This window comes from Echiichthys vipera (assembly GCF_963691815.1).
Source record: "Echiichthys vipera genome assembly, chromosome: 10".
NCBI lineage: Eukaryota > Metazoa > Chordata > Actinopteri > Perciformes > Trachinidae > Echiichthys > Echiichthys vipera.
In genome coordinates, this window is record NC_139835.1 from 1,706,298 (window position 1) to 1,734,201 (window position 27,904).

General features: G+C 41.1%; 1 protein-coding gene and 1 long non-coding RNA gene across 2 annotated transcripts in view; one reads left to right on the forward strand and one right to left on the reverse strand.

Moving 5' to 3' along the window:
* The window catches only part of LOC310952836, a 333,477-nt gene that overhangs the window by 33,206 nt on the left and 272,367 nt on the right, over positions 1-27,904 (forward strand). The window lies entirely within an intron of this gene.
* On the reverse strand, positions 1,288-23,481 carry LOC310952745 (interleukin-10 receptor subunit beta-like). The gene is made up of 7 exons (XM_083921436.1): positions 23,145-23,481; positions 20,609-20,732; positions 16,612-16,793; positions 14,836-14,990; positions 5,401-5,551; positions 3,312-3,457; positions 1,288-2,147 (listed from the first exon to the last, which is right to left on the reverse strand). Exons 1-7 carry the CDS (start codon positions 23,200-23,202, stop codon positions 2,028-2,030), a joined length of 936 nt encoding a protein of 311 aa, XP_083777562.1. The 5' UTR covers positions 23,203-23,481; the 3' UTR covers positions 1,288-2,027.

Here is a 27,904-nt window from a genome sequence, read left to right on the forward strand (position 1 = left end):
TATACTTTAAGTAGTTTTGAAACCAGTACTGTTTTACTTTTACTTGAGTAAAAAGCTTGAGTTGATACTTCTACAGAAGTGTTTTCAAACCTTAGTATCTATACTTCTACTTGAGTAATGAACTTCAATACTTTTGACACCTCTGATTAATAGGCCTGAGTCATAAAATAGCTGCAACGCCTCCTCCTCGACCACTGCCTCGAGGAATCTGAGTATTATTATGACTGGGAGGAGAGGATTCATTTAGGCTAACATATTCTTCATGACACAACCAGGTTTCAGTCAGACAGAGTAAATCAATATGGTTATCTGATATCAGATCATTTACTAATACAGCTTTAGATGACAGAGATCTGATGTTTAAAAGTCCAAATTTTATTTTACAATTTTGTTGTATTATCGCAGATTTGGTGTTAATTTCTTCTGTTCATTTTTTATTTAATTAATTTAGAGGATCGTGGGGCAGACAGCGTTTGTATAGGACACTGAGCTGGAAAGTGATACACAGGGAGCGCGGAGAGGTGTGTAAGACTGCCACTCTGCTTCCTGGGCATCTGTGATAAGGGCAGCGCAGAGTGGTGTATTAAACTGTGACTCTGCTTCCTGATCCCAACACTGGGTTGGCATGGTTTTAGACCACTAACAATGGCATCCAGGTTCTTAGATATGAGAGTGGCACCCTCCAAAGTAGGATGAATACCATCTCTCCTAATAAACCAGGTTTTCCACAGAAAGAGTGCCAATTATCTACGAAGCCCACATTATTTACCGGGCACCATCCAGACAGCCAGTGACGGAATGATGAAATGCGGCTATACATGTCATCGCAAGTCAAGTTGGGCAGGGGACCAGAGAAATTTACGGAGTCCGACATAGTTTTTGCATATGCACACACCGACTCCACATTAACTTTAGTGACTTCGGATTGATGTAATCGAGTCTCATTACCGCCGACGTGAATAACAATCTTACCATATTTACGGTTATCCTTAGCCAGCAGTTTCATATAGGAGTCAATGTCACCCGTTTTGCCCCTGGGATGCATTTTACTATGCCCCCTGGTGTCGCTAAGTTTACGTTTCTCAGAATGGAGCTGCCAATAACCAGTGTTGTTTCCTCAGCAGGTGTTTCAGAGTGGAGAAAATTAGTTTGAAACGTGAACGGGCAGATACCTTAGTTAAAGGAATATAAAAATGTTCATAACAAAAAAAGTCAAATCATCATTGTTTTAATCACTCTTTGATAAGATGAAAATCTTATGGATTATATCTTAAAGTTCAAATGAGTTCAAAACTGATGTGTAAACAATTGAGCTGGACATTGTGTAAACTTTGCCTGATTTTCTATGAAAAACTTAATTTGGTTTAGCTTCTCTGAACTATCACAGCTGATCAATAGAAAAACCTTCAAATTTCCACAGTGAGTAAATAAAAACTATGTATGCTTTACAAAATATGATGTCCGATGTATAGCTTTTTAAAAATCTATATAACTTTGATCATACAGAATCATACACTATTAACAGCCAATGGGTGTCTTATAGCATCATAACGGTATAAATTCTTCAGCGTGGCAACTCCAACAGGCAGTGCCACGCTACTTCTGGTAAAAACAGTATGTGGTAATACTGCAGGCAACATTACCACTGTACACCACACAACAACAATCCTGTACATCTGATCGATAAGCCTTCTCCTAAAATATGACTCTCCCATACAATAAAACAAACAACACAATTACATATCAAGATAAACATAATTGAGAATGCAGTTTTGTTGTATGGGGACATCATTTTCTAGGAGTCATGGTTGAATCACCTGCTCTGATAAATAATATGAGACTGCTGCAGAATTCATTGCATTAAAACTTTGAAGTCCAGCACAAATCGTTTATTTCACTGTTTCTCAGTCTCTTTCTCAGTGCCCTGCTGATAAACTCCAACAGTTCCAACTTCTTCATTGCTTCTTTGCTTTTCAGCCTTTCCCTCTTCCTTCCATCTTTATGTGGTGTGGGGCTGTTTGCTGCAGTTATTCCCCGCTTCCTCCAGAGGGAATCCTGCCATCTGCGATGATGCTGACCTGGTGGAAGATCTCCTCAGGTGGATGGGAGTTATGCATGGCTACGTACATGGATGAGTTGGGCAGGTACTGGGGAGCAGTAAGGAAACTGATTTAGGTTTGTGTTAAATTAACTAAGTAAAAACTTGATCAAAGAATCCAAAGAAGGGGAACAGTCAGTTCAATCAATTTTGCAAGGAGATCAAGTTTTGTTGCTTGCCAGACAAACTGAACTGTAGGGAGTTTGTCAACCTACAGTATCTTGTGTGTTAGTTTGATCATCTTAACCAGTGAGTTACTAAAGTTTATATCAGAGATTTCAACCGGAGATTGCCAATTGACACAGCTAAACTCTCATCATCTACATTTCCCTCCCACTGTGAATACCAAAGACTCCAGTGTTTTTAACAACCTAGAAAAATAATTTGATACAGCTAAGTGCTAGTTACCAAGACAACTGTAATCAACGTTCTCTCTGGACTTCTGATGAGTGTGCACCCCGTTAAAGCAGCCTTCTGACCCGCAAGCAATACGTTCCGCAGCTGTTACGCTCTTTTTGGCCGCTGGACTCGACATCTGGTCCTGCTGTTCAGCTTCGCTGAGAAACTCCCAGGAAAGCCCACAGTGTTCTGGAGGCCTGTGTGAGCTGTGAAAAGATTCTCTCTCTAATGGACTGCCTCTCTTCACAGCTGAAAGTGGGTGAGGCGGCTCTGTTTGGTCATGGTGATGATCAGGTCTGGGTAAAACTTGGGCATTAACTGATAAGAAACTTTCCTTTTTTAATAAAAGTATAGTTACGGTAAACTATCAGCATTGAATTTAGCTTTCATTTGGTTTATCTGCTTTCCCTTCATATCATAGCTTTGGCCACCTGCCCATGAACCTCACGGTGATAATCTATTTATGTTTTTGTTGTTGTTATATATTATTCATGTCATATTATTCTCCTGTAATCATTATTTGATTAGTTAGTTGGTTAGTTGATCATTGTGATCTTCATTCTCAGCGAGAATCTGCGCCCTCAGTTTATGAGATTGAAAATAAAGAAATTAAAATTCTTATTAGAATCAACAAGATTAGAGTCTCTTATAACTCCTACAGTAGGTTAAACTTCCGTCGGGCTTAGTTCGTAGTCCTATTTCAATCGGCGGTGGTTCCCCCTTAATGGGGAATATACATTTTTTAATTAATTTATTCATTCATTCATTTAACATGGTGTATCATCTCCTACAGTACATACACATAAACACACACCTCTTTAAAGTGCTGAGGCAGTGCATCTTTTGGACAGAGAAAGTGGGCAATACGTTTCCGATAAACCACCGCGACCACCAACAGAGCCACTGCCATTGCCATGACGACAAATGTCACCACAGCTGCAACCCATGGAGCCTCTTCGTCTGCAAAACAATCAGACCAAAAGAGCAGAAGTAATAAGAATGTTTCTACTTTGTAATTGTAATGTACTTGTTGTCATGCCCTGCAGCATTTTCATTTGTCACTTTGTGCACCTCCACCTAAACACAATTTCAAAACTGCAGTGGCTTGCTTTGTCAGTTTTAGTTTCCAGTGGCGATGAAATTAAACAACTGTTGTATAAAGTTTAAAGTGCTGATGTTACATGATAAAAATACATTTTCCAGCAAAGTCCGCCTTTAAATGATTCGCTTGTTTTTTCAAGGAGTCAGGAGACCTTTATTTTACATTTCATTCATTTTCACTCATTTGTCCAAAGTGACTTACAGTTAGTACGCTCAATCATGTAGATATAAACCAAAAATTGACAAAAGACTAACCGTGCATTCACACGCTGATTCACGCGATGTTGCTTTAAAAGTTCAAATTATTCAACTCAACATCAAGCAACATCGCGTCATTTACATTGATTTTGAATGGCAGCATGATGCTTTCATCGCCTTCATTGCTTTTGGTGTGAATGCACGGTAATACAGAGCTGCTTATGGAGATTTTCTGTTTTAGATTAAACTGAATATCTTTTGGTATAGACTGACTAAATCTATATTTAGAACCAACACAGCAGACAGAGCACAGTCAAGAAAAGTCTTTTTTCATACTGATATCAGTCATCAGTGTTTCCCTTGCCATTATATAAGCCCCACCCCAGAGTGTTGATTTGATTTGATTTTATATAAAGCGGCACAACTGAAGTAATTTAAGTGTAATTCTGGTGCAAAAGAACCCATGGTTGTTTTCGGCATGAATATACATCAAATAAGCCACAAGACAGTTTTTTTCGTGGATCAACTGTTAACAGAGAAATCTGGGAGAGTCGCTAACAGCCGGATGTGGCTAACACTAATTAGCGCGGGGTGGTACGGTGAATGCATTAATATGGCTTTTTTAACCACTTATAATGCTCCAAATAACACCAAACCTCCGCAGTAGCATGAGAACAGTACTCTTCATTCTCTCCATAAAGTCGATTACCAAATGTGATCCAAAAGGACGGAGCCCATTGATGATTTATTTCAGCAAAACACGTAAACGTTGTGGCAGTTTGGAGAAATCTAAGTAATAATAGTTGTAAAAGGTAAGCAACTTTCCCTGCAGCACAGAAATGTCACGTGAGCTCTCAGGGGGTGGGGGTTGTCTTTTGCCGGAAAGGGCTACAGGTAGGGTTAGGTCACTATAGATCAGTGGGTCAAGTTAGTGTCCAAGCATTAATAGACGGCAAGATTGAACACGCACACATAGGAATCAAAATGGCTGAGTCAACAGATTTTAATCAGACAGGTTACTTCTATGATTTCGATGGGCGCCAATACCTATTTGAGCCAGAATACACAGAGGAAAAGCTGCAGGAACAGGATGAAAGGAGTCAGAGGCGGGTAGAATAGCCAGACTCAGTGTGTGTCAGCTGTGTCATTTTCTGGGCCCTAACACTGATTTAAACTGAGTTTGCATTGTAGCTCTAATTATTGCTGTATAATTTTGTGATACTTCTGTCTGGTTATTTTTAATAAGTGGGTTCATAAATGTGTTAACACTCATCATTAAATTGTTTGATTAAACAGGGGCTGGCACCTCAAGAAAAGAACATTCAGGCAACGCTACAATGCGTCGGAAACAAATGGAAACACATGAAAACCATGATTTCTATAAGTGTTTGTGTCTGTGTCAACAAAGAGACATTGCCATGCCTACAGCCCCTGCTGATAGCAAAGCTAAAAACCTGTCCACTTCATTCTTTTGTTGTAATTCTAAGAATATGGTCATGACTTGCAGGGTCAAATGCTGCTTGCTTCCATACCTTGCAGATCAAATCCCTTTAAGTGGTAATAAAATAAAAATCCTGCCTTTGTTGCTAGCAAAGGGTGCTTACCAATGGTGGTGCTCTCACAAACAGCTGTGCTGGGCTGGCTGGGGTTGGGGTTCCTCTCTGCTCTGATTTGGACTTGGACACAGTACTTGGTCCAGGGTTCCAGGTCATTAAGAACCACCCTATTTTGCTGCATGTTGCTTATGCTTTTGGCCTGTGGAAAGAACAGAGATGTGGTCAGGTGTGTGGTGTGGTCTGGCCTGAAGCAGTTACAGGACACCACAGAGGCAACAAGATGAGAGGAAAACGAAACGGAAAAGGTCACAGATAACCATGCTGCAATCTTATCCTCCACAAAACAAATGAAAAGCTCTTGACAGGCTTTTGGTTTTAAATGCAGATTGTTGAATCTAAAAGAATTAAATCACAGTATAGTGACATGCAGCACATGGCCAAGATAAATATGAACAGAAATATGGACAGTATTATGAAATATTATGACTGCACTATCATAGGGTAACAGGGCATAGTAAAAACTATTGTTTTCTTGGGACTGTTTTGAGCACTTATCAAAATTCCCCAACAATGCACTACGAAAGGGCTACAAAAGGGCAAAATACACCAGACACAAAGAACACAAATACAACAATTTTAGGGGGAAATTATGCAAAGATATCTGAATATGCAGTCAGTCTACAAACATTATGTCTTTCTCTTTACGTTTACATACCAGTGCAAATGCTGTCTCTGAGTTTCAGTCATAGACTAAATAAAATATGGACATAGTTTCCATCACATCACCCATAGGTTTCTGAAGAGCTCAGTGTAGGTGGCTCCTGGTGGCTGCGCCCTCGCCATCTTGGCATCACTCCGCATTCTCATCACTTATCCAAAAATGGGTGGATTGAGATGAGGCAGGCTGACTGCAGCCTACAGTTTATGTTAGCTACATCTGAAAGCACCCACCTTTCACTCAAAACCCTAAATTATGCAGAACTTTAAGCCTTATTATAATTTAAACATGTGAGTTATAAAAGAAATCACCCCTGTACAGTTGTCATGAACAGAGAAATTCACTATAGAGTCCTAAAGTGTTTGTTTTTTGGTACCAGGTTGTGAACATGTTTTTTTCTGCTGTAAAGTTGGGCATTTTAACATGGGGGTCTATGGGGATTTGCTCTGTTTTGGACAATGCCTCAAGTGGCCATTAGAGGAACTACAGTTTTTGGCACTTCTGTGTTGGCTTCATTTTTCCGTACTGGAGGCCACTGCTTGCTTTCAATACTGAAGTTGTTTTTTTCAGATACTTTAGTTAAATAAATATAAATATGTTCTTAACAAAATAAGGAAAACTTCTCAAATAACAAAAGCTGTTTGCCATAATACAAGGAGTGTGGACCGTTAGGCTGTAGGGAATTTGGTAATGTAGGGTTGTCAGTCCAATCATCACTTGTGTCAATATCTTGACAAATACTGGCTGTATTACCATGAAATTTGGTACAGATTTTCTTGTTCCCAGAGGATGGATTCTAAAAACTCCAGTGATCCCCTGTCTTATTACCAAATGTTAGCATGTAATGCTGAACTGGAATGGTAATAACAGTAAACATTCACATTGCCATTGAGGATGTTGGCATGCTGGTACGCACATTATTCCAAAATGGTTACCCCACTACAAGGATAGCAGTCCTTCTAGTCACACCACATAAATAGCCTAAATCTGTTGTGTATTATGTACAAGTACTTGATACAAACAAATACAACCAGATAAAAAAATGTATAGGACTGTTAAATTTGCTTTTTAATGTAAATGCCAGCTATGTTGATGGTGACTTTGCAGCCATTCTGTCAGCAGTTTGTTATCAGTTCTTTTGGAACTTTTTTAGGTTTATATTTTCTTGAGTTTTGAATACTATGAGATCAAAATCTATTCAACTGTTTGGTATGAAATAGACCTATTAAAGGGGACCTACTGTATGATGCTTTTCCTTATTTTCTGTCATATACATAATGTCCAGTGTTCATATTAAACTTGGCCTAAACTTCAAATATTGAGGTTAAAAGAAATAATCCCTGTGAGCAAAAAAGACTGTCCTCAATTGGGTCGGAAGTGTTGAGGGTTTTATGGTCAAGTTCATAGGAGAGTTAAGGGAGACAGGTCATTGTTAGGGTGGAGGGGATGGGGTCCAGGATACAGGTTGACGTTTGCATGCCTGTCAGTGTGCTTGTTAGGTCAGATGCTGTGATTTCAGTGAAGGAGTCGAGTGGATGAATGGAAGGTGGAGGAGGGGCGGGTTCCGGAGCAGAGACGGTGGTGGAGGAGGCGTTGGTCAGTTGGCTGTGTATGATCTCAATTTTTTATTTAATTCAATTCAATTTTATTTATAGTGCCAAATCATTACACAGGTTATCTCAGGACACTTTACAGAGTAGGACCACCTTCCCTATAACAGGCAGGAACGGGGGACAGACCCAGCTCCATGGAGGACGGCCATCTGTCTTGACCGGTTGGGGAGAAAGAAAAGGAGAGAGAAAGAGAGAAAAGACAGACAGATGGACGGAGAGAGACAAAGACAAACAGATGGACAGAGAGAGACAAAGACAGACTGAGAGACAGTCCAAGAGATGCATGCAACCACAAAAGTAACAGTAACTATAATAATATCTATAGTAATGTGAATATGACTTATATGTTATGGCAGTTAATAAAACATTTGCTGACAGTGAAGGTATTAAAGATGGTTTCCATAGGTTTGAGAAGTTTGTTTATGATGGAAAACAGAGTCTTAGGGTTGTTGCTGCCAGAATGTATGACGGAGGAGTAGTAGAAGGAGTGTGCTTTGTTCAGGGCATCTTTGTAGACGTCTTTGTGAACAGTGAGACCGTTTTCATTAGCTACCCCTTCAAACTTGCGGCCCTTGGATTTGAGACGATGGAGATGATCAACATGTTGATGTTAAACAGTTATCCCCAAAGCAATTTCAGTCAAAAGCAACTGGACTTGGTTATTTGTCTAGGAAGACATTTCACCTCTCATCCAAGAGGCTTCATCAGTTCATGTACGCATCTGACCAGGCTGGGACTGGTCCAACTATCTGGCGTGGAGAGGTTCTTTGAGGTTAGATTGTTGAATCTCCTGGGAAGGGATGAAAGGGCAGCATTGTAAATTGGAGATGAGTGGTTTCTCAGACCTCCTCCTCTGTTTAGCGATGGTTTCTCTACTTTTACATAGATCGCTTCTTTTACTCTTTCAAACCATCCGTCCTCTCTGTCCAGGGTTCCAGTGACATCAAGTCTTGTGAGAGGTTAAATACCTGGATCTCCACACCAGATAGTTGGACCAGTCCTAGCCTGGTCAGATGTGTACATGAACTGACGAAGCCTCTTGGATGAGAGGTGAAACGTCTTCCTAGACAAATAACCAAGTCCAGTTGCTTTTGACTGAGGACACACTCACACTGTCCATCCTTACTGTGCCCCGTGCTTTAGGGTACTTGTCCCCCCCTCCCTCTCCCTGCGCGTCCCAGGCCCGTTTGTACTCACACTACCTGGGCCTTGCGCGAATGCTTCTTGCCAGCCTATAGGTCATCATGCCATCACACGTATTGATTGACGCTCCTAGCCCCGGTACGGTTGCAATTACACTGGTCAAACGAACTAGACCTTAGCCGTGAAACGTGCTTGGGCACGGTATGGATGGACAGTGTGAGTGCGTCCTGAAATTGCTTTGGGGACACAACTTCTTTAATTTTCAAAAGAGAAAAAACTACATTAGAACCTCCCATATAACAGGCCAGTGCTACCTGGTGTGACTTCACCATCTTTGCACCTCTGTCTAATAAGCCAACTGATGTAGAAGATCAAAAAAATCAAAAGTAGATTCAGTTTTCATCTCAACCAATTTGAATCTTCACGCATTGTAATCAATTTTAACTGTCTCGTGATGCATCTTTACATCCCTAGCTCTGATTTCAGCATCAACCAGAAGTTAGAAAGTGAAACTGTGCACACACACACCGCAGACTGTTGGCACACACGCAGGCTGCAGTGAGGTGAAAGAGAGAGAGAGAGAGAGCGCTGCTCGACTGCAAATATATCTATTTTGTGTGAATTAGCCAAAAACAGTTTGTTTACCAGTCTCTTAAACACTTAAATAAATAGCCTTATATTGTAATATTAATACTGGTGGTCCGAGTTGTAGTTGGGTTGGTTGATGACGTCGGGGCGAATGCGGGTCTGCTTGAATAGGTACCACCACTGGCAAGCATGTGCGCCTGTCTGTGTGTGTGTGTGTGTGTGTGTGTGTGTGTGTGTGTGTGTGTGTGTGTGTGTGTGTGTGTGTGTGTGATGGCCAAAGAGAGGAGCACGGAGGAGTACGGAAGAAAGAGTGTGACACCGGACACTGCAAGAGGTGCAGAAGAGGAAGGGGGGAAGCTCATAAGCTAGTGTCAAAGGAAGCGTTTACATGAGTCTGCGGACGCCTTTTCTGCTTGCTCTCGCCTTTGTTTGCATTTTTTTGCTACTATCTGCTACTACTTGCTTCTCCTCAATAAGAAACAAGGAGCAACAGCTCCTGGATACTTACAAAACCAGTGAGATTATATTTTCTTTTAGATAACAGAGGCATTTTTCAATATTTTTACGACTTCCTCAACGCTAGGCAGGGAGGCCTACCATTCAAGATAAGCCTAAGCCTGCGCTACAGTGCTAAAGGTTATCAGCAGAAGATGCCTCCCTTCTCTATGGAAGATTACCACAAACTACTACAGAAGATTTTACCGATGGAAACAAAAATTAATCGGTTAGAAGTAAATATAGAAGTGAATGGAAATTGTGGAAACAACACCACTCTAGAGCTGACTGAAAACAGTGGACAGGGGCATGCTAGAACCCAGCTAACTAGCCATGATTAAGCTACGAGGAAACGAGAGGTCCCTTTACAGGGTAATAAATCTACAAGCGATAATCCTCCCTGGAACACACTTGGTGCAAGCCAAAGAGAAGACCACCTCCCTGCGACAAGGGAGAACGGATAACTGGCAGGACCCAGCGCCCCGATATCCCTGATCTGACCGGTTGGCCTGCCCTACCATCTCCATCCAGGCATAGCGCTTCATCAACCCCACTGCCACGTAGGACACAGCACTGGACAGCTGAGAGGAGGAAAGGTACCAAGAAACCTCCCCAGCAAGCAAGTGTTCAATTTAAGAATTGGTTTGCTCCACTGTTGCTGGACAATGGATCCCGTTCTGATTGCTTGAATAACCCACCATTACCACGCAGCAGGGTAAGACCTGCTAACTTAAAACCACAGAGAAAGCTAACAAGAGGGCCTAAAAATATGATTGTGGGTGACTTTTCTGTAAAAGATATGAAAAGCAATAATAACACCAAAGTACTTTCCGAAGGATATGGTGTCTGACTTGGAAAAAAGAATCCTGGAAATTGTGGCTGCACACCCAAATGTGAAAAATATCATTCTGCACATTGGTTTTAATGACATTGAAAGACAACAATCAAGGGAGCTGAAAGAGCACTTCAATAAACTCTTTGAAACAGTCAGCGCTGTGAATGCTGAGGTGTTTATCAGTGGTCCTCTACCCCCGATCGGGAGAGGAGCTGAGAGATTCAGTCGACTTTACTCGCTGAATGAGTGGCTCTCCAGCGCTTTTCTTGCTTGTTCAATGCATTTTATTGACATTTTTAGCTTTTTCTGGGACCGCAGGCATCTTTTTAAGACAGACGGACTTTGTCTAAATAAGATGGGAGCAAAGCTTTTCATGACCAACATGTCTTATTTCCTGTGTCATCCATCTATCATCACTGCCAAGGACAAGAGACAAGAGGAACCAACGAAGAAGGAAGACACAACACAGCTTATCATGAACGTCGAAGGAGGACCGCCATTGCAAAAGGAGAGCGCTGACCATGAGAGACACCAGAGCAAAGAGGAGAGGTGTCCATCCCCCTCTACCGCCCCCTTCATTTCGAAAGCGGGTGAAGATCCCTCCCCCACACCCCCCAAGCCTCCATCTAGGTCTCTGTCCTTCTCCCTTCCTCCAGTAAGCCTTTCTCCAAAGTCCTCCCCCTTGGAGTTCCGGGAGCTACCCCAACCCACCCCCCGCCCTACTCCTATTTTTACCCCCCTTGACCGACTTCAGCTACCCCCCCCCTCCCTCAGCGTCATCTCAATAGCACCCCCTTCTCACCTCCCCCCCTCCATGCCCCTCTCATGTCAACCCCCTCCACGCCCTCAACTTCCACCTTTAGTAGTTCGTTCCAGCTCTGACGCTGCTCACTCCTCCCCCTCACGGCCACCCTCGCCCTGCCCTGACAGCAGTCCTGAATATTACTGATACAGAAAAGGGTTCAGCAGTAGACCACATTATCAGCTGGGCCGAAGGTTGCCTACTTCAAAACATGGCACCTTCTTCATTCCTGTTGTAACTACCAAGAGAGTGAACATTGGGAAACTTAGACACCCTGCTAACCTAAACAACCTCATTCCTATTCCCTCCAAATCAAAGTCAACAGTCAGTAACACCTACAGGATGGGTCTGCTCAATGTTAGGTCTCTGAATAACAAATCATTTTTAGTCAATGATTTTATTATCACCTCCAAACTTGATTTTATGTTTTTCACTGAAACATGGCTGGAGCAAAATAACAGTGCAAGCATTCTGATCGAGATAGCACCCCCCAACTATAACTTTATTGATGTTTGAAGATCTGGGAAAAGGGGGGGAGGGGGTGCTGCTATATTCAAAAACATATTTCAGGGGAAAAAGGAACTTTTTACTATTTTAGATACATTTGAACTGTCTCAATATGTGAAAGAGTCTACTTATTGTAAGGGACACACCCTGGACCTGATTATCACAAAAGGTCTCAATGTTTCTGATGTTCTTGTGACTGATCTTTCATTGTCTGATCACTTTTGTGTTTTCTTTAATATTTCTTTAATTCCGGAGACACAAACAGAATTAAAGAATGTCAAAAGGCGGTACGTCAATGAACATGCTAATGTACTCTTTAAAAATGCCATCGCCTAACTACCACCTCTAAACCCATGCCATGCTGATGATCTTGTAAACAACTTTAATTCCAAAATTGTGAATATCATAGATGTCATTGCACCTGTTACAGTTAAAATGATTTCTGGTAAGCAAAATGCACCCTGGAGAAAAGCTGCTGTTGTAACAGCCCAGAGAAGAGAGTGCAGGAAGGCTGAACAAATCTGGTGAAATACAAAACTTCATATTCACCATGACATCTATAAAGAGAGCCTCCAGGCCTACAATTTAGTCTTAAAAAGTGCTAGAGAAACATTCTTCTCCAATATCATAAACAGAAACACTAATAAGGCCAAAACCCTATTTGCAATTGTCGACAGACTGACCAACCCCCCAACACAAATACCAGCCGAACTCAATTCCACACAGAAATGCAATGAGTTTGCATTCTTTTATACTGATAAAATTGAAGGCATCAGACGTGCCATCAATATCTCAAACAAAAAAGTTGGATCACCACCCCATTTAGGCCAAAATAACACAACAATGATGGCAAGCTTTAATGCCATAGACTCTAAAACTCTAGTGGAAACAGTGACAGATCTAAAGCCAGCCACCTGCTGTCTTGATGCTTTACCTACCAACTTCTTTAAGAATGTTTTTGACTGCCTATCAACAGATGTATTGCAAATAGTTAATAACTCCTTTCAATCTGGCAATTTCCCAAAGGCCTTCAAAACTGCAGTCATTATACCTCTTCTAAAAAAGCGGAACCTAGATGCCTCTATTATCAACAACTACGGACCAATTGCAAATCTACCATTCATAAGTAAAATAATTGAGAAAGTTGTCCTCCAACAACTAATTCCCTTCTTGGCTTCTACTGGCTGCCACAACAACCTCCAGTCAGGATTTCGACCTTTTCATAGCACCGAGACAGCCCTTATTAAAGTTATAAATGACACCCGTCTTAACACAGACTCTGGCAAAACTTCAGTATGAATGCTATTGGACCTCAGTGCTGCATTTGACACTGTTGACCACTCAATACTTTTGGACAGGTTGGAAAACTGGGTGGGGCTCTAAGACACAGTCTTAAACTGGTTCAAGTCATATCTACAAGATAGGAACAATTTTGTTTCCATTGGCGACTTTTCTATCAGAACAAACCAACGTTACGTGTGGAGTCCCCCAAGGTTCAATCTTGGGGCCGACTTTATTTAACATCTATATGCTCCCACTAGGACAAATCATGCAAAATAATAACATTGCCCACCATTGCTATGCCGATGACACCCAAAGCTATGTAGCGCTATCACCAAATGACTATCGCCCCATAGATCTTCTGTGCCAGTGCATTGAGCAAGTCAAACACTGGATGTGCCAAAATTTCCTTCAACTAAATGAGGATAAAACTGAGATAAATGTTTTTGGTGCTAAGAAAGAAAGGTTTAAAGTCATCCAACACCTTCAATCACTGTCCCTGAAAACCTCAAAAAAAGCCAGAAATCTTGGGGTTATTATTGATTCTGATTTACCTTTCGACAGTCACATCAAATCAGTAACAAAATCGGCCTACTATCACCTCAAAAATGTAACAAGACTTAAGGCTCATGTCAGCTCAAGACTTAGAAAAACTTGTCCATGCCTTTATTACCAGTAGGCTAGACTACTGTAATGGTCTCCTTGCAGGTCTTCCCAAAAAACTGTCAGGCAGCTACAGCTTGTTCAGAACGCTGCTGCTAGAGTTCTAACAAAGACCAAAAAATGTGAGCACATTACACCAATTCTTAAATCATTACACTGGCTTCCTGTACGTCAGAGAATTGATTTCAAAATCCTCCTGCTCACATATAAATCACTACATGGTCTAGGGCCGAAGTATATCACTGATATGCTCCCACTACATAAGCTATCTAGATCACTAAGATCCTCTGAGGCCAATCTGTAAGTGGTTCGCAGAGTAAACTTAAATCAAGGGAAAGCATCATTCAGTCATTATGCAACAAACAGCTGGAATAAACTTTCTGAAGATGTAAGATTTTCACCCACTCTGACCACTTTTAAAACTAGACTGAAAATTTTTATGTTCACCTTAGCTTTCTGCTAAATCTTTGCACTTTTAATGTCCTCATTGTTTTTATTATTGTCTATGTTTTTATTCTCTTTGTCTTTCTGTAATGCATTTTAATTTATGACATGTTGTACTGTGAAGCACTTTGAGTCTGCCTTGGGCATGAAAAGTGCTATACAAATAAAGTTGCCTTGCCTATATGTGTGTGTGTGTGCACGAGAATGAAAGGAAGAAAGAGCGCTATGCGGAGACGAATGAACGTTACAATATTTATAAATCTAAAAATCAAAACGAAAAAAAACCAACAAACAAATCAATGTGTGCCACTTGGTGTTGAATCTGTGGCACTGTGCCACACATTGGTCCATATATGGGTAACACTGTAACAGCACTTGAACCAACGCATCCCACCTTTTCCTTCTGGCCGTCCTTCCAGTAGGTGATGTTGTAGGTGGCCGAGTTGTAAACATTTCTGAGTGTAGAGATTGTGAACACTGGATCTTTAATGCTGACTTCGATAGTAGCTCCATTTGAGAAAAGAGAGACATTGGGTGAACCGATAATGGCTGAGGAAGGGAGAGAGAGAGAAGAGTTCACAAAGCTTAATGACTTAATTAGACAATGATATAGTGGTAATTAATAGTCTTTAGTCATTCTGTAGTCATCCCTCATAACCAGTGTTCTTCTACGTTTGTTAGTTCTCAATATTACAAAACAAAAAAGATGAAAGGAAAGAAACTGGCATGCCGAGTTTGGATTGGCCAGTAAACCTTATGTGCCCAGTGGATTAGACCCCAGCAGTAGTATGTGTTGAAGTTGTGTAAATCTCAAATGTAACATGCAGATCCAAATAATCCAAGGCTGTAGGATGAACAGTGTATGGTCAACAATGTTTCAAATGAAAGTCAAGCATTTCAATTTCAAGCCACCAAAATGTCAAATTAAAGCATAATTTAAAAAAAAGACAAAGCACTTATCCTATCCTGATCATGCAAATCAAATAACTTTTGTATGGAACAAAAGCACACTACATGCCCAGAAAAAGGAAAAGAAGAAAAGTAAGGTTACAACTAGCAACTGTTCATTACCAATCAATAAAATCAGCATACTTTTTTTTTTGGCCACTTGAGGCAGAACTGTACAGTAGTGAAGTCCAAATGAAGCTTCATGAAGCATTAGTTGTATTTGTTGAGTCCACTAGATGGAGCTCTTGGTTTAAAGAAAAGGTCTCAATGAATGGTGAGTCAGTGTGTTTTCAACCCTTTGTTGAACAGAGAGCTCCATCTAGTGGACTGAATAAATAAATAATGAAGATGCTTCATGAAGCTTCATTCATTGTTAGAGCTAACACAAAACCGCCAGCAGTCACAAAGCAACACTATTGTTCATTTAGCTTCACCTGATGAATGTAATAACAACACATAAATGACTTGATAAATTAATTAATATGCCACTGTGTCAATGTGTGTCTGTGTATTGAAATACTTTTCACGCAAATGTAACATAAATTGATGTATTGTTATATTATTTGTTACTTGATTTATTTACCTTTGTATTAATTCTCATATTTATTTACTTTCCTTATTTAATTTAATCCATTTTTGCATTTATTCTTTATTAATTTCTGCATTCTTTTCTTTATGCATTTCCTTTTACATTTCTTCATGTCTGTTGCTAAATCACTGTCAGCTCGTTCTGGGCCATTTGATTTATTGAATTATCATAAATGTCAGCATGTTGATGAACTACAGTAGGTGATTGCACCATGGAGATGGATTGACCGCAGTACTGACACCCCAGTTCAGGAGCAAGTAGTTAGCCTACCTGTGTAGGCAGGGTAACTACGCCTTACGGCTCTGTTCCAAAGCGACTTCCTGGTTGATCAAATACAGAAGTGCCAAAAACTGCAGTTCTCTGAGTGTCCACTGGGAGTAGTTTGCACAATAGAGCAGTTTCTCATCGACCCCCATGTTAAACAGGCTGTTTTCACAGCATAATTAAACCTATTTAAGGCCTTGTACAATAAAAATGTAATGGCAAATGTAATGGAAAATAAATTTCTTGATCAAGTTATTTATTTATTTCTTTTTGGCAGGTTCAGTCCTCCATATTGTTCATATAAAAATATTGATCAGTGCAGCTTTAACCGATTTTCTTTTTTTTCAAAGAAGCCTTGAAACTACTCACTATCTTTGTCCAAGGTTATTTGGTTACTTTCCATCCAGGCAGAGCTCTCAGTCCCCAACTGCGCGCGCACTCTGCCTGTGTACTTTCCGTACTGAAATATGGAGATGTTAGGGAGGCGGGTGAAGTCACATTCAAGGGTGTGGATGTTCACACAGCCCACACTGTAGTCCCTTATGGAGGGTCTGTGGACAAAATACAGTGCTGGTATTACAGATGTGCCAGCGTGTGTGTGTGTGTGTGTGTGTGTGTGTCTGCATATTTGTCACTGTGTTTCTGTGTATGTACAGTTGGTACGTGAAGTATTCGACACATGAAAATCTACATAGAGTTTGCTAAAAAACACCTGAAGGACTCCAGACTGTGAGAAATAAGATTAGCTAGTGTGATGAGACCAGGATTGAACTTTTTGTCTTTTCCAGAGTGCTCAGGACCTCAGACTGGGCCCAAGGTTCATCTTCCAACAACACATTTCATTTATCAATCTTGCGTGAAAACGGGCGCAGATCTGAGCGTAGAATTGGTCGTACGACAGGACACACGTATGATTTATGAAACATTCGTATCTGACCAATCTCGGCGTACGAATGAGCGGGCCTTGATAAATGCGGCGGTTGAATTTGATCATCATTAACATGATACGCCCTTAAATATTCCTGGTTCGGAGGCCTCGCCCACTGAGGTCAAACATGGAGAGAAGAAACACTGGTAAGAAAAGAAACTTTTCCGACACAGAGATCGGCATCCTGACATCCGAGATGGAGCAAAATAAAGATGTGCTTTTTGGCAGTCTTAAGAGTGGAATAAAAGGGGCCCATAAAAACGCTGTATGGAAAAGAATTGCGGAGGCAGTCAACCCGAAGCAGCGCTCCACTGTGACCCGTGTGCGTGTGTGCGCACTGTTGAACCTGCGCTCCTGCTCTGTAGCGGGGTTTGCCAGCGGGGTTATTAGGTATTCCGTTAGAGGATAACTTTGTCACCTAGAAGAACCATACCAAAATGTTAATCATCTGATACCTTGTTTGATTTAATGCAATTTACCGAGGAGATGACTTTGGCTCTGCAGTGCGCCTTGCTGCAGTGCGCCTTGCTGCAGCCGCGCGCCAACACATTCATTCATTCATTCATTCATCTTCAACTGCTTGTCCCTGTCGGGGTCGCGGGGGGCTGGAGCCGAGCTGTTTTGAAATATAAAAGAATCATGTGTGTGCCCTGGCCACCACGTATAAAAGCGATAGCTTGGCATCACAAATCACCTGTACATTTATCGAGTGGTAATTTTTGCGATTGATGAATGCCTAATCATTCATGGATGGTGCCTTCAGACGCACATGAGTACAATCAATTGCTCCAACCACAATTTTTTTTTTAATTCGTTTTAAGAATCCGTTTTGATCTGTTCTTAAGCTTATGCTTAATGACAGCTGAGGTTTGTTAATTATTTTCAGCCAGATTTTGCTGTGCTGCACCGCAAATCCACAGGCTCAAATGTGCACAATCTCAGACCTGACGTGAGATTTGATCGTGGCTCCCGCTCACGTCCAAATTGATAAATGCCGAAGTTTGCGTGGAAATGGTCGTACGCACGTTTTTCTGCTGTACGCTTGTTTGATAAATACGGGCCAATATCCCTAAGCACACAGCTACAATTACAAAGGAGCGGCTTAAGCCATGTGATGTTTCAATTTTTGTTTTTTAATAAATGTGCAACCATTTCAATAGTTCTGTGTGTTTCTGTCAAAACGGGGTGCTGTGTGTAAATTAATGAGGAAAAAAATCAACTTCAATAATTTTAGCAAATGGCTGTAAATTAGAGTAAAAAGAGTAAGAAGTTTAAGGGGGTCTGAATACTTTCTGTACCCACTGTAAATACTTCGGACACAAAGCCAGCTGACACCGTGCTGCATTGCATGCTATGAATATCGTGTTACCAAATAAATTGTAAAAAAAAAAATCACATTTGACAGGAATAGCAGATTTGTCAAATAACACCAACTCCTTTTTAGCTAAAATGAACAAATACAGTATAACGTCACAGACTCTGACTCACTGATGTAATCCTAGGTGACCCTGCACAAGTCTTAACATAACAGTAAACTGTGTACAGGTAAATGAAGAACACTGAGCTCATAGTTCTCCAATTTGGTCAACAGTGTGATGTGTGTGACAGGACAATACAGTATATTTGCTCATGGGTGTATCATTCCTCTTTCCTGGAAGAGAAGGTACTTGTGTGCAACATCACTCATATTGTTTTTGATAAGAGGAGAGTCACCGTTTGTGTGTTGAATGGTACAGGGGGAGGGGCCTTGCCAGTTTGTCAGTTAGGTTAATGATGCTCCTAACTGACAAAATATTGAGGCTGTCAAACCCAACGCCTCAATATAAATACACAGCAAAGAATCCTGCAACTCTCAGACCCCAGCAACCACTTTTCTAAACATTAAGATCCATTTGTTAACATCCAGAGCATGTATACTGTGACAACAAACCAGCATGGCAGATGAACATTTGGTTCACAGCACTTCACAGAAACGGAACAGCATGAATGATGTGGCAGATATAGTCTATTCATATGCAAAATAGCATTAAACTCGCCTACTGTGTGATTGTTAGAAGATAGGAACTTCAGAGTAAAACTTGATTTTGCTTTTAGTTAAGTAAATCCATACAGTTTGACTTCTAATAAATCTGAAGCTGAAATAGTTTGTCGATTTATTTTCATAGTAGATTATTATTTACTGCTAAAATTCTCTGGTTCCAGCTTTTCGAATGTGAATATCTGCTTGCTTTCTTCATCTCATATGATAGTAATTGAGTTCCACATTGGATAATACAGACTATATAAATATATATATATAAATAAATATATATATAAATAAATAAAAAGTACAATGTATGAAGCACTGAGACATTGTAATGATCACTCGATTGATTTCTGATATTTTATAGAGAAAATGATGTAGAGCTGGTGAGGTGTTCCAATTCCATTTTTTCCTTCCTACCTGATCATGTGTATCAGTCGATACCGATCCAATACTAGTGTGTTAAAAATGTATTATATTTTCTTTTTATATCAGATGTATTTTACTATCCCTGTGATATGACTGGCCTGTTTTGTAAAACAAACACATACAGAGAATGAATGATATTTATTATTTATTATTTATATTTTCTCGTTTGCCAGTCAATAATAATTGGAAAAGAACATAAACTACCTATAACTAAGTATATTGTTGTGGCTACATTACGTGGTATGAGATCAGTGCACAGACTCCCATACTTGCCAATACAGATACCAGTATTTTAGGCAGCATTGGCGGAATCACCGGTATTGAAATCGGACACTAAAAACTTGACCAAAATCGTCCATCCTGACATAGGTCATTTCATATCTGGATAATAGTATGTATCACAAAATAGCATGTTTTCTGTAAATCAATCAATCAATCAATAAATAAACAGATAAGTAGTCTATATTAAATAACCACATTAAGCCTATTTTACATGTATATTCTCCTGTATGTATTAAATACTTGACAAATGAAAAGTACTGGGTATTTCTCATATTATTAACAATTTTGGTTCAAAATAAACATAAACCATTCCAGTGAAATGATAGAGATCCAGCTGTGTGCTGACTGTTTACACGCATGCACACAAATAATGTCATGTAAAAACAAAACCACAATCTCAAATGACATTCCCTCAATATGTGCCTATTGTTATCAACTAAGATGTTGTAATGATGATAATATCTCAATATGTTATTTCATCACCGTGATTTCATTTGAAGGCAATTAAATGTCATGTTTAATCATTGCCTTGCTCTAAATTGATGTCTCTCATAATTAGAGATCGATGCGTCTCTACTAATAATTGATAATACTCTGCTGTAATCAGCTGTAGCTTTAACCTAAAAGCTTTGATGGTGTAGCACTAACAGACACACAACGGAGGAAAGAGGGTTGGACTGATGCTGAGATTAGTTTGGACTTACTTGTACTCAGTCGTGTAGACCAGGCCCCTGGTTGACCGTTCAGGTGAATCCCACCTCAGCACCAGATTCATGTTATAGGAGGTCAAGCGGACATGTGTGGGCACGCTGAGGACTCCTGACACCCCTGCAGTCCACATCCAAAGATTAGTTAGTGTTACTACAGGTACAGACAACAGGAAATTAATCTTGTTTTTGTTTGTCTAGAGTAGCTGTACTTCAAGTCTTTCTATTGAATAAACCCATATTAATATTAACTACAGGTGCTGTTTTCTTAATGGTCATCATTTTCCTGGAGTCCAAGTTCATTACATCTTAAGTACTATATCACTTACAGAAGTACATATGGTGAAAAAAAAACTTAAAACAGGAGATATGGATGTTGCACCTTTGATCAGCTGATAATTTTGTTCTTATATAATAATAATAATAATAATAATAATAATAATAATAATAATAATAATAATAATAATAATAATGATAATATCTAAATGGTTCCTATCAAGCTACACAAACACGTTGTTTCAAATCCAATCAATGTGGACTTGATCAAAAAGTCCTGATGACAACACTTCATTCACTAAACTGCTCATATTGTGGGCTTAAATACATGAGATACTCCGGCAGCTCCACTGTTATTTTCTGTACTCACTCGTGTAAGAGACTGCGGTCACGTCAGCCGCCGATTGTAAAAGCAATGTCAAGCCAGCTGCCACTTAATATCTGTTGCGTGCACTTATGGTACGGGTGCCTGACTTGGCCAAGGTGGATGGGAAAGCATTTTTTTTTTATACCCTGTGCAAATTTCCTGATTTGCAAGAATTATTTCAAATTATTCCATAGGAGGTTTGAAAATATTTTCAATAGATTCTTGTTCACACTGACTCTGGCTATCATTATGGAAAATATCAAGACATTTTACTGTATGGTTTTATCATAAATTAAATTCAAAATCCCTCCCAGTGTCAAAATGCATATTGGCGAATGGATAATTTCCTGATTTTCAGAAATTATTAAAAACTTTCCATAGGAGGTTTGCTAATATTTTCAATGGATTCTTGTTCACAGTGACTCTGACTATCATTATGGAAAATATCAAGAATTGGATTCAAAATCCCTCCCAGTGTCAAAGTGCATGTGGATAATTTCCTGATTTTCAAGCCTTAATTAAAATGATTCCTTAAGAGGTTGTTGTCGGCTATCATTGTCTTTGAGCTTCACTGCAACATTTTCAATTCCCTAAACACACTCCATAGTAAACTGAAAGATTACTGAGGAGGAACTCACACTCACTCTGTTTATAATGATAGTATTATAATAATGATAGGGATTTGTCCCCAATACATTCTCAGGAGTTTCTCCAGGTGCCCCTGGATCAAAGATTTGTTTGGCTAATAATTTCTTATAATAATATTTCTTGCTTGCTCTTATAATATAAGTTAACTTATTTTTTGTACTTTTTGTATTTATTTTCATTAGTTCTCTGTCTTATGAAATCTCTGTATAGTGCCTCTTTTTTTTAAATTTGAAGGCATTTTATAATTCTTTTATAATCCATGGACATTTAGTATGTATTGGTTTTTCTGTTATATTCTTTGATTGGACAGTTTTTTATCATAAAGTTACTTAAACAAAGTAATAAATGTTTCACAAGCACTGTCTCTTTTATGGTATATTATGTCCCTGCCCTTTTTAGTGCATTGAGCGCTTCATCAGATAACTGAATACAGACGAGTGAGATCTGATGAAGCGATCAATGCACAGAAAAGGGAACAAAAAAATGGCCCAAAACAGGGACATAATATACCATAAAAGAGAAATTGATAGTGCTTATGAAACATGTATTACTTTGGACAGAGAACTAATGAAAATAAATACAAAAAGTACAAAAATAAGTTAACTTATATTATAAGAGCAAGCAAGAAAGATTATTATAAGAAATTACTCGGAGGGATTTTTAATCTAATTTATTATGAAACCATACAGTAAAATGTTTCGATATTTTCCATAATGATAGTCAAAGTCACTGTGAACAAGAATCAATTGAAATATTAGCAAACCTCCTATGGAACAATTTTAATTAATTCTTGAAAATCAGGAAATTATCCATTCGCCATTATGCACTTTGACACTGGGAGGGATTTTGAATCGAACTTGTTATGAAACCATACAGTAAAATGTTTTGATATTTTCCATAATGATAGTCAGAGTCACTGTGAACAAGAATCCATTGTGAATATAAGCAAACCTATAATTTCCCTCATGTTTTACCATTGCGCAGGGTATAAAAACTGCTCTCCCATCCACTTTGGCCAAGTCTTACTTATAGAACGTACGTTCACTAATAGACGCGCAACAGACACTAAGCGGCGGCTGGTTTGACGGGGCTTTTTAAATCGGCGGCTGACGTGACCGCAGTGTGTAAGAGTCTGTAGTTCCTCCTAACTGCAGTTCCAGTAATCTCATCCACACACACACTCGGTACACTGTTAGGACAACGTTCAACACACAGTGACCAGATGAAATGATATTAGCTTACCTGTGGACCCGCATAGTGTTGAAAACGTCAGGATTATGGCACAAATAACGGCGGTCATGTTATCCGAATGGCTCTTGTGTCACTTTGTAACGTAATCCAGCTGCAGTGTGTGTGACACGGTCGCTTTCGTTTACAGACTCTGGTTTCCTGGTAGCGTTCACTGACAGGAGCAGGGCAAGTCCGCGGAAACGAAACGTATCCTCCACAGAAACGCCCGAGCTTTAAGGAGTCCGCCTGGACGCTGTCAAATACAATGGAATCAAATGGATCTACACTATTTAGACAGCCATCACTCGTGTACGGTGCTATAAGCAAGCCCAAATGCTGGGAGGTTAGTGTGTAAATATATCGAGTTTCAGGGCTGTGACGTCAACTCCTCCTCCTTGTTGTATTTCCTGTATTTTCTCTGCAGGTAGAAGGGGGCGGAGCCATCAACGTCATGTCTTGCACCTGGGCCTATGGTGGGTACAGTCCAAGTCTCTCATTCAGGGTTCTTTTCATTACTATAGAGGGGAATATAGGTATTTTCCAACCTAGACCCTATTTCCCCATGTATTTCTGTGTGAGTGCCTAATGCTACAGTAGTGACGTCCAAATGAAGCTACATGGAGCCTATGCATATTCTCATTTATCCTCAAAGAAATTTCCCAGACAGCAAAATGTAATTGGGCCAGGGCTTGATTAGCATTTGCGCAGGTCCGCTAAACGTGTCTGGGCCGGTCTGTATTTGTCCAATGGCCCAATACCAGAACAAGTTGGAATTACGAATCAGGAACAGATCGGTACAGTTACTAATGCCATCGCGTGTGGTTCAGATCTGGCCCAGATCTGTTCCTGATCTGTGATAAACACGTGGGGCTCATCTGGCCCTGGTCTGTGATTCTTATTCAGGCTATCATAAATTATTCTTATCATAAAATTAAGGCCCGAACAAATAGGCTTTCCACACAATTTGTAATTTTAGAAATATTGGTTTGTTATTTAAAAGGCAAACAAAACACCACAAGTGTCCTGTAATTAGTGCTTCGTTTTGATACGGATAAAAAACATGTCTTAAATTCATTCAAAATAAAACTTGATAGACTTTATGGGTTGCAGCTTCAGAGCAACATATTCTACACAAGCGCCATCTTATACACAAGATGGCGCCGCGGATGGCTGCCTCGATTTGTTGGTGCGCTTTGTTTTGTCTTGTTTTGTTTGTAAACAATGTTTTTTGTTTGGGTTCACGGCTCTCTTTCACCAGAGAACAACTCATGAACATTTCGGTAACAACTCCACGGGGTGTGTTTCCTGAATTTCTGGCTCCCACATCGGTTCTGGTAAACTTTTTAGTGAAAGGTGCCCTCACCTTTACAACTTTACGCCGTCGCAGGGGGAAACGAGCCGGTGCGCTCGTGCGCTTTCGCCAGAGGGGAAGACGCATGCCGCTACCTGGAATATTTCTCTCCAACGTGCGCTCACTGGGCAATAAAATGGACGAACTTCAGCTTCTGTTGAGGAGAGACAAGGACTTCAATTCATCCTCTGTTTTGTGCTTCACCGAGTCACGGCTGTGCGAGAACATCCCGGACTCTGCGCTACAGCTGGATGGATTCCAGCTTCACCGAGCAGACCGCGACACGCGGCTCTCTGGCAAAACAAAGGGTGGAGGTATTTGTTTCTACACCAACAGCTGCTGGTGCAACGACGTAACGGTGATACAACGGCACTGTTCTCCCCTCCTGGAAACTTTTATTATTAACTGCAAACCATTCTACTCCCCACGTGAGTTCGCTTTCTTCATTCTGGTAGGTGTTTATATTCCACCGGAGGCCAACGTGCAGGACGCACAGCGCGCGCTCGCCGACCAGATACTGGAAGTGGAGCGGACCAAGCCGGACTCCTTAGTTATTGTCCTCTGGGATTTTAACAAAGGTAACCTCAGTCACGAATTGCCCAAATACAGACAGTTTATAAAATGTGCAACCAGGGAGGGGAACACTCTGGATCACTGTTACACAACAGTCAGTAACGCATATCACGCCGTCACCCACGCTGCACTCGGACACTCTGACCACAACATGGTCCACCTGATTCCGGCCTACAGACAAAGACTAAAACTCTCTAAACCTGTGGTGAGGACATCAAAGAAGTGGACCAGTAAAGCTGCAGAGGACTTAAAGGCGTGTCTGGACTGTACTGACTGGGATGTCTTCAGGACTGCTTCCACCAGTCTGGATGAGTACACAGAAGCTGTGACCTCATACATCCGCTTCTGTGAGGACTGCTGTGTATCAACACGCACCAGGGTGACTTATAACAATGATAAGCCCTGGTTCACACCCAGACTGTGACAGTTGAGGTCTGACAAGGAAAGGACTTTCAAAAGTGGCAACAGAGCAGAGTACATAGAGGCCAAGTATAGGTTTAGCAGGGCGGTGAGGGACGCTAAACAGCTGTACTCCAAGAAGCTCCAACATCAGTTCTCCTCTAACGACTCTGCCCCTGTCTGGAGGGGGCTCAGGTAGATCACCAACTACAAGCCAAGAGCCCCCCCCCCCCTGCTGCTAACGATCAACGCCTTGCCAAAAACCTTAACGACTTCTACTGCCGCTTTGAAGATCACCCTCCCCACCTCCCCTCCATCGACACCTCTGTCTGTCCTTGAAAGAGATGTTAACCAGCTCTTCAAGAGACAGAACCCCCGCAAAGCTGCTGGGCCAGATTCCGTGTCGCCATCCTGCCTGAAGCACTATGCAGACCAGCTGTCTCCTCTGTTCACGGACATCTTCAACACCTCACTGGAGACATGCCGTGTGCCAGCTTGCTTCAAGGCTTCCACCATCATCCCAGTCCCCAAAAACTCTGTGGTCATGAAATCCTTTGAGCGCCTGGTTGTCCCACCTCAAATCCATCACAGACTCACTCCTGGACCCCCTGTAGTTTGCCTATAGAGCCAACAGGTCTGTAGACGATGCTGTTAACATGGCCACACACTTCATCCTCCAGCATCTGGACTCTGCAGGATCCTACGTCAGGATCCTGTTTGTGGACTTCAGCTCTGCATTCAACACAATCATCCCGGCTCGTCTGCAGGACAAGCTTTCTCGACTCAACGTGCCAGACTCCACCTGCAGGTGGATTACTGACTTCCTGACGGACAGGAAGCAGCACGTGAGGCTGGGAAGCCTCACCTCGGACTCCAGGACGATCAGCACCGGCTCTCCGCAGGGCTGTGTTCTTTCTCCCCTGCTCTTCTCCCTGTACACTAACAACTGCACCTCCAGTCACCAGTCCGTCAAGCTCCTTAAGTTCGCGGATGACACCACCCTCATTGGACTCATCTCTGGTGGGGATGAGTCTGCCTACAGATGGGAGATCGACCATCTGGTGACTTGATGCAGGGAGAACAACCTGGAGCTCAATGCTTTGAAAACAGTGGAGATGACTATAGACTTCAGAAAGAGCACAGCCCCACCCCCCCCCCATCATCCTGTGTGACTCTCCAGTGGACACTGTGGAGTCCTTCCTGGGCACCATCATCTCCCAGGACCTCAGGTGGGAGCCAAACATCAGCTCCCTCATCAACAAGGCTCAGCAGAGGATGTACTTCTTGAGGCAGCTGAAGAAGTTCAATCTACCGCAGACAATGCTGGTCCACTTCTACACTGCCATCATTGAGTCCATCCTCACCTCCTCCATCTCCGTCTGGTACGCTGCTGCCTCTGCCAAGGACAGGTGCAGACTGCAGCGTATCATACGTTCTGCAGAAAAGGTTATTGGCTGCAACCTCCTTTCCCTCCCAGAACTCTACTCTTCTAGGACCCTGAGGAGAGCAAGGAAGATAGCTGCTGATCCCTCCCACCCTGGTCACTATCTGCTTGAACCTCTCCCCTCTGGCCGGAGGCTGCGGTCCATCAGGACCAAAACCTCCCGCCACAAGAACAGTTTCTTCCCCTCTGCCATCAGGCTTTGGAATTCTGTTAAAGACACTTAACTGTCATTCGTTATATTAACGACATCTGGAACTCATACGTTATATTAACATACCCAAATCACAGGTGTTATACAACCCCCCCCCCTTTTTTTTTTTTCACTGGACACTTTAACTTGCACACTACCACCTGCACTGGTCATACAAATACAGTCACTTATAATTCATGTATATAATTCAATGCCATATGTTTAGTTTGCTTGTGTTCATGTTTATATTTATGTAGGCACTGTCAAATCAAGTCAAATTCCTTGCAATGAAAATTGCAACAAACCTGATTCTGATTCTGATTAGGATCTTGCAAAAATGAACAGAAATGAACACTTACAGTAGATTCAACACTCTGGTGTACTGGTTAATCTCTGTGTCAGTGGCTTCACACAATTCTTCCTCACTGCTCCTGTGAGACATGCAAAAAAAACACAAAGCAAATAAACAAGAGTAAATATTACATAAAATATTCAAAGATCTGTATTAGCCTACATTTAAGTAAAACGCTTGCACAAACAAATAATAATTAATTAAGTGAGTGAGTGAGTGAGTGAGTGGTGATTTAGTAAAGACTGAGTGAAAGGAATCTTTAGCTAAAACTTACGAGCCAGAAAAAAGGGCTCTCCATCTAATGGCGGCACCAGAGAGGAATGCTTCCAGGAATCCATCCTGTTAGAATTTGCAAAAAAATTTAAATCCTAAATCAGATGTACTGTACACGTGTGGCGGAGACCATGTGTCAACTGCATAAACATTGAAAATAACAGACAACTTACATTGCAGTTTGCAAAGG